The sequence below is a fragment of the Pseudorasbora parva genome, chromosome 20, assembly GCF_024679245.1.
Source record: "Pseudorasbora parva isolate DD20220531a chromosome 20, ASM2467924v1, whole genome shotgun sequence".
NCBI classification, from domain to species: domain Eukaryota; kingdom Metazoa; phylum Chordata; class Actinopteri; order Cypriniformes; family Gobionidae; genus Pseudorasbora; species Pseudorasbora parva.
In genome coordinates this window covers 591,336-608,418 of record NC_090191.1, presented here as the reverse complement: position 1 = coordinate 608,418, position 17,083 = coordinate 591,336, and the positions used below count along the sequence as shown (strand labels likewise).

Here is a 17,083-nt window from a genome sequence, read left to right as displayed (position 1 = left end):
CAACCACCCAGTAGAGCATTACAATAATCTAGCCTTGAGCTCATGAACGCATGTACTAACTGTTCAGCATTTTGCATTGAAAGCATGTGCCGTAATTTAGATATATTTTTAAGATGATAGAATGCGGTTTTACAGATGCTAGTAACGTGGCTTTCAAATGAAAGATTGGTATCAAAGAGCACACCCAGGTTCCTCACTGACGACGAGGGCTTGACAGAGCAGTCATCAAGTGTTAGACAGTATTCTCGGTTAATACTTGTGGAGCTTTTCTGTCCAATAATTAAAAATTCAGTTTTATCTGAATTAAGTTGCAGGAAATTACTATTCATCCAATTTTTTATATCAGTTATGCATTCCGTTAATCTTGTGAATTGGTAGGTTTCGTCAGGGCGTGAGGAAATATAGAGCTGAGTATCGTCAGCATAACAATGAAAACTAACGCCATGTTTCCTAATGATATCTCCCAGTGGAGCAGATACAGGGTGAAGAGCAGCGGTCCTAACACTGAGCCTTGCGGTACCCCATACTGAACTTGTGATCGGTGTGACATCTCTTCATTTACTGCTACAAACTGATAACGGTCAGATAAGTACGATTTAAACCATGCCAAAGCAGTTCCACTAACGGCAACATAATTTTCAAGTCTATTCAGAAGAATATTGTGATCGATGGTATCGAATGCAGCGCTAAGATCGAGTAACACTAATAGAGAGACTCAACCACGATCAGATGATAAGAGTAAATCATTTGTAACTCTAATTAGAGCAGTCTCAGTGCTATGATACGGTCTAAATCCTGACTGGAAATCCTCACATATACCATTTCTTTCTAAATAGGAACATAATTGTGAAGACACGGCCTTTTCTAGTATTTTTGATAGAAACGGTAGATTCGAGATTGGCCTGTAATTGACTAATTCTTTAGGATCAAGTTGCAGTTTTTTAATAAGTGGTTTAATTATAGCCAACTTAAAAGTTTTCGGTACATATCCTAATGTCAAAGATGAATTAATGATATTAAGCAGAGGATCTATGACCTCTGAAAGTATCTCTTTTAATAGCCTAGTCGGTATAGGGTCAAGCATACATGTTGTTGATTTTGATGATTTAACAAGTTTAGCCAATTCTTCTCCTCCTATAGTAGTGAATGAGTGTAATTTTTCCTCAGTGACACTACAATGCTCTGTCTGAAGTGATACTGTAATAGACGGCTGCATGGTTATAATTTTATTCCTAATATTATCAATCTTACTAGTAAAGAAGTTCATAAAGTCATTACTGCTGTGTTGTTTACAAACGTCAGAAGCTGAAGCTTTATTTTTTGATAATTTAGCCACTGTATCGAATACATACTTAGGGTTGTGTTTGTTTTCTTCTAAAAGAGTTGAGAAATAAGCAGATCTAGCAGTTTTTATGGCCTTTCTATATGCCATCATGCTCTCTTTCTACAAATTGCGAAAAACCTCCAGTTTTGTTTTCTTCCAGCTGCGCTCCATTTTTCTGGCTGCTGTTTTTAGGGCCCGAGTGTGCTCGTTGTACCACGGCGTTGGATTATTTGCTTTAATCTTCTTTAAGCACTGGGGAGCAACTATGTCTAAAGTGCTAGTAAAGAGAGAGTCAATAGTTTCTGTTGCAGCATCAAGTTCCTCTTGGCTATCTGTAATGCTGAGGAGATGGAACTGATGAGGAAGATTATGTACAAAGCAATCTTTAGTCGCAGCGGTTATCGTCCTGCCATATTTGAAGCGAGGGGATGGCTTTGCAGCCTTAGGTAAATTAAGTATACATGATATTAGGTAATGATCTGAGATGTCATCGCTCTGCTGCAGAATTTTAACAGTATCAACATTTATTCCATGTGACATTATTAGATCTAAAGTATGATTAAGGCGATGAGTGGGTCCCGATACGTGTTGTCTAACTCCAATAGAGTTTAGAATGTCTCTAAATGCCAATCCCAATGCGTCTTTTTCATTGTCTACGTGGATATTAAGATCCCCAACAATTAGTACTTTATCTACAGCTGATACTAACTCCGATACAAAACCAGCAAATTCTCTGATAAAGTCTGTATTGTGCCCTGGTGGCCTGTATACAGTAGCCAACACAAATGTCAAACGCGATTTATCATTTACACTACACAGCGTTACATAAAGCACCAAAACTTCAAAGGAATTATATTTGAAACTAGACTTCTGAGTAATACTGAAAATATTATTATAAATTACAGCAACACCTCCCCCTTTACCTTTCAGACGTGGCTCATGTTTGTAACAATAATCTCGGGGGGTGGACTTATTTAAAGTAATGTAATCGTCAGGTTTTAGCCAGGTTTCTGTCAAACACAGCACATCTAAGTTATGATCTATAATCATATCATTGACAACAAGCGTTTTTGGCGAAAGGACAGCTAGCAGACGGTTGGTTTAGCCAGTTTGTCTGCTTCCTGACCTGGGCCCCAGTGAGTCAAGGTTTAGCTTTAAGACTATGTGCCAAATTACTAGAGAGAAGAGCAGCAACAGCCCAGGAGGGATGAATGCCGTCTATCTTCAACAGGTCAGGTCTGCCCCAAAAACTTTTCCAATTGTCTATGAAACCTATGTTATTTTGCAGACACCACTTAGACAACCAGCCATTGAGTGATGATAATCTGCTAACTATTTCATCACTCCTTTTCGCAGGGAGAGGACCAGAGAAAAATACGGCCTTTGACATCGTACTTGCGAGTTTACACACCTCTTTAATTTTAATTTTGGTGATCTCCGACTGGCGAAGTCGAACATCATTAGTGTTCGAATACATCAATAATAATCTTAGAGAATTTACGATTAGCTTAAGCCAGCACTTTTAAATTTGCTTTGATGTCACGCGCTCTGGCTCCCGATAAACATGTGACTATGGTGGCTGGTGTCTCTATTTTCACATTCCGTGTAATTGAATCGCCAATAACTAGGGCACTTTCAACAGGATCCTCGGTGGGTGCGTCACTGTGTGGGGAGAACCTGTTTGATGTTCTAATCGGAACAGAAGAGTGTTTTTTTGATCCGCGACTATGCTTTCTCATCGTCACCCAGCCCTGCTGCGCGGCCTCAGCCGGAACCAAACAATGAGTGTTCACTAAGCTAGTCGCATCCAAAGCAGTATCTAAAGCAGTATCTAAAGCTCACTACTCTCACATAAAGCTTGGATGCGTGTCTCTAAATCTGAAATCTCCGTCAGCCTGATTAATTCCTTACATTTATCACATGTGAAGCCCTGTTTGCCAACGGAGATAGATATGCTAAACATGTAGCATGCAGTGAAAGTGACAATGACAGGAGATGAAGACATGGGGGGGGGGGGTTGGGGCACACATCTCCTGTTCATGCATATCACTAGTGTAATGTCTGATTATACACTTTTAAGGACCCAACTTTACTATTGTGATCACATTTTACACAAATTTACCTTGCATCAAAATGACGAGAATCATTTATCCATCACATAGACATCAAACAGCTTGCTATTCCCATGATGGGAGTAGGAGATAGTAAAGATTCATATGTAATACATGTCTCGCATACAGTGAAACTTTAAGTCACAGGAAAATATACATAATACCTTGGTATATGTTTAAATTGGGTGGATTAATTCATGTTATTGAATCTTTGGTTTAAGTCAACTCCTCATGTCTGCATTGGTGTGAGGTCTTTGTGTGATGTTCAAAGAGCCTTTGGAATGCACGGGTCAAGAAAAGGGGGGGGGGGTGTCCTGGATGGTGTCAGGGTTGGTTTCGAGCCTTCGAAAAGCTCTTAGCGGCTCTGTGTCCTGATAACAATTTGAATGTATGCCTGTCGGCAATAAACGTCATGTGACTCATCTTGTCCTTGTGCTGGTTTTGAGATAACGCAGATAAAGGGGGAGAGATGTTGTCTTTGGGCCAGTTGGCGTATCCTTGATTGGTTTTATGATCGGTTCAGGTTTCGGAGAGGGGATGCTTTGTTGTGCTGGAATATACATATTCCTACACAGCTTTATTTCAAAAACAACTTGTTAAACACAAAATAGGCCTAGGTCAGAAATATTATAAGAAATATAAATAAAAGATAATAAATACAGACAGTTTAACATTTTTAGCATATGCTGGAGTAGTTTATCTCTCTCTCTCTCTCTGAGAATATATGCCGAAAGCTTGTCAGATTTTACTTTCACTTTCTGTAGTGAATCCACTGACTCGCCTTCATGATTTAAAACGGAAAAATTAATTTCAATATTGCAATGTGACATCACCAATTGTCAAATGATGGACAACGATTCACATTTCCCATGAAAATAACATTAATTTAATGTTAGATAAATTAGTAAATGACGTGAAACAAGTAAATTAACAATCAAGTAGCTGAAATAATAAAAGAGGCACTGACTGGATAGGCTACACTGTGGTTTGGAAGACTTGGATTACCCATTTTTCAACACGAACTGGAGGAATGCAATAGTTTGCTAAATTGCTGCAAGTTTGATAGCTTCCTACAGAACATAAAGATCTGCCTCTTTTTGTTTTCTTTCTTGCTGCATTAAAAATGAAATGGTTTAACTTCTGATACCCTGACATGCCAGAAATTCATCCGATTGCAGATAAGGATAGGTTTGTTGCCTCTTCTTTCCCCCGTACACTGCCCAAACACCTCACGACAAACAATGCACGACAAAGCGGAAAATTGCCCCAATCTAAAAAAGAGCTGCATTAATCAGAATTTGGCTCGAAATCGGACAAAAATCTGTGTATGCCCAGCTTTACAAGGTCCTAACAATGACAGCAGCCCTCCAGGACTGAGTTTGGAGACCCCTGGTCTAGAGTGTCCATACGGTGCACACAGATTTACGCCTAGTTTATTTTTTATAAATCCTGATACATTTTGTGTGTATGCAATGTTTATACATCAGACCCCATATTATAAACCCTACCTTTGTTTTGTTCTCTGCACAGGCTATGTGGATGCAATCTCTGCACTCAGATTGGCCATACTTAACTAATATGGAATTAGATTTGTGCCAAATGTTTTGAATGTAACTTTTCAATAAACTAATACAAATATGAATTAAACACTAACGAAAAAACTCTGAAACTGGAAAAATAAATCTGTGCCATTCTGGCTCAAATCCCTTGTGTGTGCGAGGCAAGCTAAAAAATGATTCTCATTAGCTAGTAAGATTTTGATTGACAACTTCTTGACCTGGAAGTGAGGATTTCAGTGTAGTGCCAATTGTGACACAATAGTGTAGTCAATTGTGAGAATCTGCAAGCAGCTTCCTATTTTATTTTAGTAACAAAGTTTGACATTTTGACATGTTCGATTTATATTCTTTCTAAGATTTCAGGGGAAGCATTGCACCACTGTTGTCTGTGTGGGATCAAATCCATTATTTAGTTTTCATTTAAGTACAAGATATAATGTGACATTTTTTGAAGGGGAATATTTATTTCTTCCGGATAATGATAATTTACCACAAAAAGATGAAATGACAGTGAGATCAATTAAAAATGTCACTTCAAGTTTCGACCTCTGGTGTTTACTGACAATGTAGAAATACTTTGTTCCTGTTCTTAAGTATATTTCAGCTTTACTGGAGTATAAATGTTTCTGTTGGCTTTTGTTACTTTTGAGACTGAAACTACAGAAAATAACAGCTACCACCCAAATGACTGTGTTAGTGACGTCTGGGACTTTGACTGGGACTCGCTTTCTTTATTCAGTCTTTTCAAAACAAAAAAAACACGTGTGTGTGTGATAACTCAGTTTCTCCATGATATGGATCGCTCCTTCTCAATCAGACTCTCTGTGTCTGTCTCTGTTTCTCTGCTGTGCATGCAAAGTCCCAGGCCAACTCTCTCTCCCGGCCGCGGCTTAAATGCGCTCTCTCCCTGCCAATTACTGCAATCAGAAACAGGTGTTCGTCATCTGTGCTTGACCTACTTACCTGCTGTTCCGCTCTCAGCTCTCTCTCCCACTGCAGACCTCTCAGAACCACGCCCCCTTCGCCACAAAACCCTTAGCCAACTTTTTTTAGTTAATGATCTGCAAGACTGGGGCTTTATTAATGCTCTTTATTGATTCGAGTAAATGTTTTGACATTTGGGTATAAAGTGTTCTATAATATGTGCTGTAAAAACGTCTTAGTGCTGCCCTCTTAAGGTTGAACGGTGGATATTGCAGTCGAATTTTTCTATTGGACGTTGTGGTGCATCGTGACGTATGATGGTCCTTCTAACTATAACGAATGCACTATAGCACACCGAGCAGTATGAAAGAAAATGACATGTAACAGGCCTGGTTATAATATGTGCTCTAGATTACTCAAGTAGAACTCTACTTGATTAACCCATTAATATGGCTTTTTGTTTTGTTCTTTACACAGGCTGCAGTGCTGTAATCTCACTGCTCTGTCCTGTGAGAGTTTGTCTTCAGCTCTACAATCCTCAAACTCTGTCCTGACAGAGCTGGACCTGAGTAACAATGACCTGCAGGATTCTGGAGTGAAGCAGCTCTCTGATGGACTGAAGAGCCCAAACTGTCAGCTGCAGATACTGAGGTAAATATAGATTAACTGATGAGATGCATGTTTCAGAGTAAAGCGCGAAACTGTGTTCATTTACACGCAAGAATTTTACACCTAAGAGTGGCTCAGTCTGCAGTAAATGCTGCTTCACAAACTCATCTCTGCAAGAGCTGTTAGTTTGGGTCACCTATAATATATTTTTTAAAACAAGTAATCATCCAAACATCTTCTCTAAAATATTCTTTATATAATTAATAAAAGTTCCATGGTGTCAGGAAGTCACTGGAAATTATTTGACTCTAGCGCAGAGATGAGAAGTGAATGGTGTTTATTTGACAATACGGAAATCAATGTAAAGGTGAACAATCCCACATCAGTGGTATGGAATGGGGAGAAACAAGACCCAACAATAACAAATCAAAACACTCAAACATCAAATAAGTACAATGCACAGTACAGTAGCGGCTCCTGGCCATAAATTTAGGTAGGACAGATTCTGGGTCTTTGCGCTAGTTTATGATGCTTTATAGCCTAATCGCTGAACACATCAGACACACTTGTGGCAGAATTATAATGTCCTTGCATTATTCTGCCTGACAGTGGCACTCTAATGTTGATTGACAGACTAATATGATAAATGCATGGAATGCTACCTTAGACTTGCCTTAAGGCCATCCTTAAATTTTTTTTTTGGTTTGCAGTAAAAAAAAAAAAAGTAGGTAGGTAGATCTATTTTTTTATTTAATTTATTTTTCAAATTTTAATGTAAAAAAAAAAGTAACTTTTTGGTGATGGTGATTACGTAGGTTTGAATTTAAACAAATTAGCATATTGTGACATCACTGACTGGGTCTTCAAGCCTTGCCCTCGGGCTCATAGGCTAATTGCAGGCTATATAGACCACAAACAAATTGAAATATTTGTCAAAAACATGTTTATTGCACAAATTTCAGGTGCATTCTTTAAGAAAAGGGTCCAACCACAGCTCGCTGTCATTGACTCAAAGCTGTCAACCCTCACTTTTTTACCCTCCCAGTCCCATGCTCAGGGACAGAACTACTGTCAAATAAAAATAAAGAAAATAAGAACAAAAAAACTAAAATACAAGCAGCAGCACAAATAAATACTATTGAGCAAAGATACTAATAAAATAAAGAATGCTTTTCAGATTTTTCAGGTAGGTCTAACACAGCGAGTTAATTAGTTTTTAGGTATAGATATTGAATAAATTGATTAAATGTAAAATAACTGCACATTTAACTGTTTAAATTAAAATGAATCCTTTTTAAACTTAAAAAAGCTATTCAATCAAGAGCAGTGAGTGATGTCCTTATCTTTTGTTTGACATTAAACAGACGGCAGTAAAGGCTACTGCCCCTTTAAAACCTAATGCAGGGTTATGCATCGTCTTTCTCGACTATAGACAGTCCTCTTAAGGCATATACAGACTATGGCTGCTTGGATACTCATCAAGATCGACATGCTGACATACTTTTTGTGTGAGTTTGTTCATTCAAGCGCAAGACTTGAAGAACTCAATATTTGTGCGCTGTGAGAAGTGTGCGCGTTTTTGGACGAGCGCAGAGACAGATCTTCTCTCACTGCAGAGAGTTCTCATTCGCGTCTTCTGGCGAATATACCCGGGTGATGATGGTGAAAATGACTGGTCATACGGCAGCACTCGCATGCATTGAACACAGTTTACAAAGATAGACCGTTTTGCCCACGTTCTTCTTTTATTATCGCTGTTGTAGTGTAGCCTATCACTGAGGAGCCAGCACGTGTCTCCATCAACAGAACCATACATAAAGCATTATTTTTCAAGTTACAACCAGTGCCGCCGCTCCCACCACGTGCAGTCGAGCAAAACACACGCTACCCATAGCAAAGCGTTATGACAACGACATTTCAGACTGACAGATACGGCTTAGTAAACTTAATAAAAAAGAAACGGCTTTTCCGCCATTTGTTACAGTTCCAATTCTGTTTCATTGGCCACAATATAGTAATGATGATTGTTGAGAGGGGCACTTTTGATTAATTTTCAGAAAGGGCAGGGGCTCAAACCCCCAAAGCCCTCGCCTCTGCAGTGCACTTAACTGGTGTGTGTAACGTGTGTGTAGCGTGTCCATGGTCCTGACTCCTGTCACACAATGCGGTGAAATCTCCGACAGGGCTTTAATAGTCTAACGTTACAGTGAATGAGAGAATGAGCCGAAACGAACCCACAGGCCGTAGTTTGACATCCGTTAACCATAGTGTAAACATAGATGACGTCACGGGTTTTTCTACAAAAGAAAGAACGTAGCCTTCGTTTGTATGTAGGCCTAGGCAATTTATATATTTATAATACTTCCTAAAATATATTTCATATTATTTTAATACTTTTGTATTCGTTGTTTGAAGAGTAAAAAAAGAAATTGGTCGGTCTTAAAGCAAATTTACAACCGGCAAGTTGGTCGGACTAAAAGGGAAAAAAAAAAATTGAGTCGGCCCTAAATTGACAGGGTCGGTCGGAATACGGCAAACAACAATATTGTTAAGGATGACCTAATGTAGTATTTATTACCACAGACTGATGGTTTAGAATATTACAAGTTATGTGACTTTCATTGTTTGAAATCATAATTTGATACACTACTCACATAGAAAGAATATATAAAACATGCCAACTAATTACTGACCTGATGCAGACACATAGCTGAAGCGGACTGATGTCGGCTTGGTCTGAAGTGAGGTTTACGTGAAGTAACAAGAAAATAAGGCTTTCCATAGTCTGAAATCTGTGCCATTGGATCTCAATTAGAACATGCTGCAGTCAAGTCATCTTCATTTATATAGTGCTCATTTCCACTGTAAAATTAGTTATTATTAGGGGTGTAATGAGGCCCTTATCTCTCGAGACGAGACAAGACACGAGATTGGGTTCACGAGAACAAGATTAGACAAGATCTTACAGGATGTTTACATATTATGTAGATGTTTACATAATATTTTTAAGAAATCCTCAATGATGAAATACATGACAAGAAAATAGTTTGCAGATGCATTTGAAATGTTTTTTGTTCGATTGGTTACGGCAGATCCAGAGTGGCTCAGGGCAGATCCAATTTTTTTAAACTTCAACAGAGTACCCGCCTTTGCGGAAATAAACCCTTGTCAATGGAGAGTGGCCAGACTCTATGTACAAATGAAATGTACGAGAGTCTGGTAAAACCAGGCTAGGTCAATGCCACCACAAAATGCATTTAGATAGTTTGCATGCATTTACGTTATTACTCACCCACCCAATGGGGGGCTAAAATAACTGAACGTTATAGTTTGAATGAAAATTGCGAACATTTCCAGTGCTATCTTAAAAAATTAATTTACACGCTATCAAGCGTTAGCGCTAATTACGGCCAGAATTAAGGCCCGTCAGATATACTTGAGGTAAAAACGTTAACGGTAGACAAATTTTATCTTACCTTATCAATGTTCCTTGTTGTTCTGTCTCAGAGCCTGGCTGGATGGGTCTGAAAAAATTAACAATTTTAAGCTATTTCAATGGGAAAATACACATTAAACGAACAACACTAATGTTATACTTTTTTCAGTGTACATTATCAATCTTGAATTGGGATATTACCCGCTACAACGGCAATAATATCAATTTTATGTTCACTGTTTGTGAGCTTAGGTAACACAATCGATCAGTTTGAGGCAGTAACTTATAAACACATAGCCAAAGACACTTGTATAGATGAAAAAGGTAAACAAAAGTTTATTGGACTATTCTAAACACACAGAAAATAACAAAAACACACATTCATACAGTTGAGGGATGTTTGTTAATGGAAAGGAGTGAAGTCCCAATGATTTCTTAGCCACAACCTGAGAATCAATATACTAGCAGGTCAACCTTAGTTTGTTCGCTTAGATATGATTTTTACCAGTTCAGCCAGAATGAAGAGTCATGTACTTGCGTTTGAATGCTCTTACAAGCATGGGTTCCTCTTAGCACGGCGTTGCTCAGCTGGTGGTCAGTTGTTGTGGTCAGAGGGACAAATAGTTGGTTTTGCGGGGTGAAAAGCCGGATCCTGGATGGCGTTAGCTGGTTGCTACGCGACGGGCATGTCTGTGGTATCACTGCGCGGACTCCAAGAAGTTTTTTACAGCTAGGTTCAGACGGAGTTTTGGAGTGTGGTGATGAAGAGCTCTGGGTAGCTCGGAGGACGCTGCGTGTAGGCAGGAAAGGTCCGCATGATCAATCAATCAACTTTATTTCTATAGCGCTTTTACAATCATGATTGTGTCAAAGCAGCTTCACAGTGTCAAACAAGATAATATTGCGACAAAATTAGATTTGGCTGTACAGTCGTACTGGAGAAAACAGTGATGTTATCAGCTTATTTTAATTTATCATAGAGAGACAATGTTGGCAGATCAGTATTATAGTTTATAGAATTAAATAAGACCTAATTCATACATTTAATTTGTATAATAAGTTGAATAACTTTAATCATATTTTTAGTGTCCCCAACTGAGCAAGCCAAGCCAAAGGCGACAGTGGCAAGGAACCAAAACTCCATCAGGGCATGATGGAGAAAAATAAACCTTGGGAGAAACCAGACTCAGTCGGGGTGCCAGTTCTCCTCTGGCCTATTAACACACCGTGTATGATTATTATTCTGGCAACCTTACAGGTCAGAAATCATATTAGATTGGAATATTCAAAATTTCAGGGTATCACGGAAGAGACGGATTTATTTAGGATGGGGCGTCGATTACACAAGAGTATGAATACATGAAAGATCGGAATTATTGCGCCGAAGACGGGTTTTGAGCATGTCGTGCCAGTGAGGAAAATTCGGAGGAGACACCATTTGACATGGCTCAGCAGACACTCCAGGATGAGCTGGTCATGTCCAGGCAGGTCCACCATCCGATCCGGACAGGGCCCAGATCCGAGACTAACATTAGCGTAGATGCCACTCTTTTTATGATGTAACGAGTACATCAGGTGTTATGGGAAGTGTTCCCGGTTCCGGCTGACCTAGTTAATGCAGCCTAACAATCAGTCAATTGATTTGAATAATGAAAGTTAAAAATGTTCTATGTGTATGCCATAGTAAAGAGATGTGTTTTTAGTCTAGATTTAAAATGACAGAGTGTGTCTGCTTCCCGAACAATGCTAGGAAGACTATTCCAGAGTTTAGGTGCTAAATAGGAAAATGATCGACCGCCTGCAGTTGATTTAGATATTCTAGGTATTATCAACTGGCCAGAGTTTTGAGACCGCAATAGACGTGATGGAGTATAATGTGTTAAAGGCTCGCTTAAGTACTGGGGAGCTAAACCATTTAGTGCTTTGTAAGTAATAAGCAAGATTTTAAAATGTATGCGATGTTTAATAGGGAGCCAGTGAAGTGTTGACAGAACTGGACTAATATGATCATACTTCCTGATTCTAGTAAGAACTCGAGCTGCTGCATTTTGGACCAGCTGGAGTTTGTTTATTAAGCGAGCAGGGCAACCACCCAGTAGAGCATTACAATAATCTAGCCTTGAGCTCATGAACTCATGAACGCATGTACTAACTGTTCAGCATTTTGCATTGAAAGCATGTGCCGTAATTTAGATATATTTTTAAGATGATAGAATGCGGTTTTACAGATGCTAGTAACGTGGCTTTCAAATGAAAGATTGGTATCAAAGAGCACACCCAGGTTCCTCACTGACGACGAGGGCTTGACAGAGCAGTCATCAAGTGTTAGACAGTATTCTCGGTTACTACTTGTGGAGCTTTTCTGTCCAATAATTAAAAATTCAGTTTTATCTGAATTAAGTTGCAGGAAATTACTATTCATCCAATTTTTTATATCAGTTATGCATTCCGTTAATCTTGTGAATTGGTAGGTTTCGTCAGGGCGTGAGGAAATATAGAGCTGAGTATCGTCAGCATAACAATGAAAACTAACGCCATGCTTCCTAATGATATCTCCCAGTGGTAGCAGATACAGGGTGAAGAGCAGCGGTCCTAACACTGAGCCTTGCGGTACCCCATACTGAACTTGTGATCGGTGTGACATCTCTTCATTTACTGCTACAAACTGATAACGGTCAGATAAGTACGATTTAAACCATGCCAAAGCAGTTCCACTAACGGCAACATAATTTACAATTCTATTCAGAAGAATATTGTGATCGATGGTATCGAATGCAGCGCTAAGATCGAGTAACACTAATAGAGAGATACAACCACGATCAGATGATAAGAGTAAATCATTTGTAACTCTAATTAGAGCAGTCTCAGTACTATGATACGGTCTAAATCCTGACTGGAAATCCTCACATATACCATTTCTTTCTAAATAGGAACATAATTGTGAAGACACGGCCTTTTCTAGTATTTTTGATAGAAACGGTAGATTCGAGATTGGCCTGTAATTGACTAATTCTTTAGGATCGAGTTGCGTTTTTTTAATAAGTGGTTTAATTATAGCCAACTTAAAAGTTTTCGGTACATATCCTAATGTCAAAGATGAATTAATGATATTAAGCAGAGGATCTATGACCTCTGGAAGTATCTCTTTTAATAGCCTAGTCGGTATAGGGTCAAGCAGATGTGACGGTCTTGCCTGGGCGGTCTGCACAATGAGGAAACAACACGTGGAAATGAAGGATCCAAGCAAGAAAGAATAAATCAGTTCCACAGCATATCTCGTTAGTTCTGCTCTTTATTTAAAACTATTTTCTCTTTTAATCCTTTTAAACTCATGCTTTGTGATCGTATAGTGGATTGTTTTAGAAAGAGAGAAGTTATAATAAACATTTTCAATGAATTAATCACAAATCAACTCAATGAAAGACAGAACAATTCAATTAAGTTCCATATAAAGGAAAACATCCCCACCTAGCGGTGAACATGCGCAATACATGAATAAAACAATTAATCCATTAAACACAACACATTTTACAAACATACCTGCACAATGAGGAAACAACACGTGGAAATGAAGGATCCAAGCAAGAAAGAATAAATCAGTTCTACATAAAACACAAGATAATGCACAAATTAATTACGATTGTGCCACGTATTACAAAATAAAAATAAATCATTATAAAACAACACATTCGACGCCAAACACATATGAAAAGTTCCCTAAGGAGTTCATAGAAAGAAACGTCCACAAAAAAAGGAAGTATATGCGTTTTACACACTTTTAACTGATAATTCTCTGCCTGCTCAAAACGTGCGACTTACCCACAGCATATCTCGTTAGTTCTGCTGTGGGCGGTCCCCATTCCACGAGCTAAATGCCATCACGTTTTCCTGCAGATGGCGCTGTCCCCATTTATGCATCATTTAACACTAACATTTACACTCCGTTACATGCACCCCCCTTAAATTATGCTAAACTGGGGAAGCGCCTGTACAGAAAACTTAATACAAGAACCAGAAAAGGGACAGAGGAAGAAAAAGAAACTGTGAAACTCCTTGACGTTTTGTAGTGTAAATATCAATTACAAAATTCCTCCATAGGAAGTGTGCAAGTATGGACCGGTACCAAAATCCAGACCTAAGACAGACTAAAGAGATGCCCTAAACACCTCTCTTCACATACACAATTCAAGGATAGAAATGACTTAAGAGACAAAATCTCCACTCAAAACTAAGTCCAACTCATAATTTACCCATGAAAAAGACTTTTCACCACATCAAAAAGAGAAATCACTGGTGGTGACGAATCATCCACAAACTGACTATTCATCTCACAAATCAATCTTTGGGGAGGTTTAATGGTCCTACCAGCCCTAGTCCTAAGTGTGCCTGTCTGAAAATGTCGTGGTTGATTGCAAATTACAGGGTCAACTGTATCCAGAACAGGGTTATTGACTATATGTGAAAGTGGAAAAACTGGCGTTGTCAAGGAGTGCTGAGAAGAACTCTGATCTATCTCATCGTCATGAGGTAGTCCCTCATCTAACAAATGCGGAACGTCACTTCCCAATTCAATGTGTTCAGAGTTGTTACAAGTATCAGAGTCTGCCTCCGAATTGGAATTCTGCACATCCAAAGAACACTGAACTCTAGACAAAGCAACTGAGTCACTGCCATTATCAGGGCAGCTTTGCTGATCAGACTGCATAACCCAGTGGGCTGTTCTTGCATCACTCTCAAGAAGATCAGGTAAGTCTGCAGTTGAATCACTTGGTAAATCGACTCCATCTTTGTACAAAAAGTTAACAGGGAGTAAGAGGTTCCTGTGCACTATCTTTTCTCTGCCTGTCTCAGTGTCTCTTATCCGATAGACATTAATGGGCGATCTCACTGACATCACTTCATAGAGGTTGGACTCCCACTTGTCTGCGACTTTTCGTTTGCCACGCTCACCACGATTCGCCAGAAGGACTCTGTCTCCCAGGGTCAAAGGTGATCCCTTCACTTTCCGATTGTAGATTCTTGCATGCCGGGCCTGCTCAGTTGAACTGTGCTTCTGCGCAATTTTTGCAGCTTCACCAAGGTCACACTTAAGTTTGGATACGAAATCTGAATACTTCACAACAGTATCATCCTTCAAGACATGTTGGAACATCACATCAATTGGAAGACGCGGAACTCTCCCGAACATCAGAAAGAAAGGCGCAAAGCCGGTGGTCTCGTGAACAGTACAGTTATAACAGAATGTCAGCATCTGCAAAGACTGTGGCCACTTGGCTTTGGACTGGGGAGGTAAGGCTCTTATCATGTTCCCTAAGGTTCTGTTGAAGCGTTCAGTGATCCCGTTTCCCATTGGGTGGTAAGGAGTGGTGTGTGATTTATTGACACCCGCCATATTCAGCAACTCTTTCATCAGTTTGCTCTCAAAACTTGGACCTTGATCTGAATGCACACGCCTAGGGAATCCATAAATGCAGAAGAGACTGTTCCATAAATGATGAGCAACCTGCTTTGCAGACTGGTTCTTACAGGGAAAAGCGTAGGCTAATTTGGTGAAATGATCCGTTGCTACCAAGACATCCACACTCTTATCACCCTGCTCTGCTGTCCAGAAATCAATACAGACGAGTTCCATTGGCTCAGAGGTGCGTATGTTCTCAAGGGGAGCACGATCTTTCGGTTCAGGTGTCTTGCCTACAATACATCGCATGCAGTTCCTCACATAATGCGTTATATCGTGTTCCATGCCAGTCCAAAAGAACCGCTGTCTGGCTAATGAGAGAGTCCTGGATCGCCCTTGATGACCAGCTGCATCATGCAATCCATGAAGCACTTGCTGTTTTAAAGCATCTGGGACTATGAATTGATGCAACTTTTTGTTCATTTGATTGTCTCTTTTGACTTTGAAAAGCATGCCATCTCTAATGGTAAGTTTACTCCAATGCTTAAGAAGTCTCAGGACAGTATGAGGCTCACTAGCACGTTCACGCTTGTCAGGACGTCGGTGTCTCTGAACATAAAAGAGTGCTCTACTCACAGCGGTATCCTGTTCTTGTGCAGCTGAAAGTGTGCTTGTGTTCAGCGTAGCAGTCTGGTCAACATTGAGGAAGGGCGGAATGGATTCCACACCCATGAATTGTCCTACACCACCAGAACAATGTGCGTCTAATACTGCGGCTACATCCTGTGAACTCAAGGCATCTGTAGACACCTGACATTGACTGGCAACTCCAGCTGCACCAGAAGAATCATCAGCAGGACTCAATAATTGACAGTTAGTGGTAAGTCGAAAGGAATCTTGGACGACTTGATCTACAACTCCATCAACCTGATTAAGCAAAGACTGGTAAGGTTCTGTCACGAGTCGGTGGCTTACACTGGATTGGACAAAAGGTTCCCTGCTCAACGCATCTGCGACTATGTTTTTAGAACCGGGTACATATCTCAGGTCGAAGCTGAAGGAGGCTAGCTTGGCAACCCAGCGTTGCTCGCAAGCATCGAGTCTCGGCTTGGTGAGTATGTAGGTGAGGGGATTATTATCCGTCCACGCTGTAAAATGACGGCCCTTTAACCAATAATGGAACTTGTCGCATATCGCCCACTTAAGTGCGAGGAATTCCAGCCTGTGAGCTGGGTAATTCATCTGAGAACGAGACAATGTCTTGCTAGCAAATGCCACCGGTCTGGCCATAGTGCTACCTTCTGGAATCTGGGAAAGAACAGCACCCAATCCATCAAATGAGGCATCCACAGCCAGAATGAAGTTGCGTTCGAAGTCTGGGTGTGCTAGCGTTACACTTGTGAGAAGGTCTTCCTTTAAAGTGTCAAATGCTTTCTGGCATGTGTCCGTCCAGTCTGCTGGTAAGAGCTTAACGCTTATAGCCTTTGAGATGAGTTTCCTCTTTCTGCCTCTGGAGCCCTTTGAATCTGTCTTTGAAATAAGATTGAACAAGGGTTTGGCTTTAACAGAGCATCTCTCAATAAAATGTTGGTAGTATAATACCATACCTAAGAACGATCTGATTTTCTTGTGGCATGGAGTGATTCCATCAGAGTCCATTAAGTCCACTGCTTGAACATCTGTAATGGCCTTTACTTTCTCAGAGTCTGTCTTGACACCATC

At 39.9% G+C, this 17,083-nt stretch overlaps 1 protein-coding gene across 1 annotated transcript in view; it reads left to right on the top strand.

Annotated features, from left to right (window-relative positions):
* The window catches only part of LOC137049938 (NACHT, LRR and PYD domains-containing protein 3-like), a 112,766-nt gene that overhangs the window by 76,147 nt on the left and 19,536 nt on the right, over positions 1–17,083 (top strand). Inside the window, exon 8 of the mRNA XM_067428681.1 lies at positions 6,396–6,569. Coding sequence (XP_067284782.1) covers positions 6,396–6,569 — 174 coding nt within the window. The remainder of the gene's footprint in view (positions 1–6,395; positions 6,570–17,083) is intronic.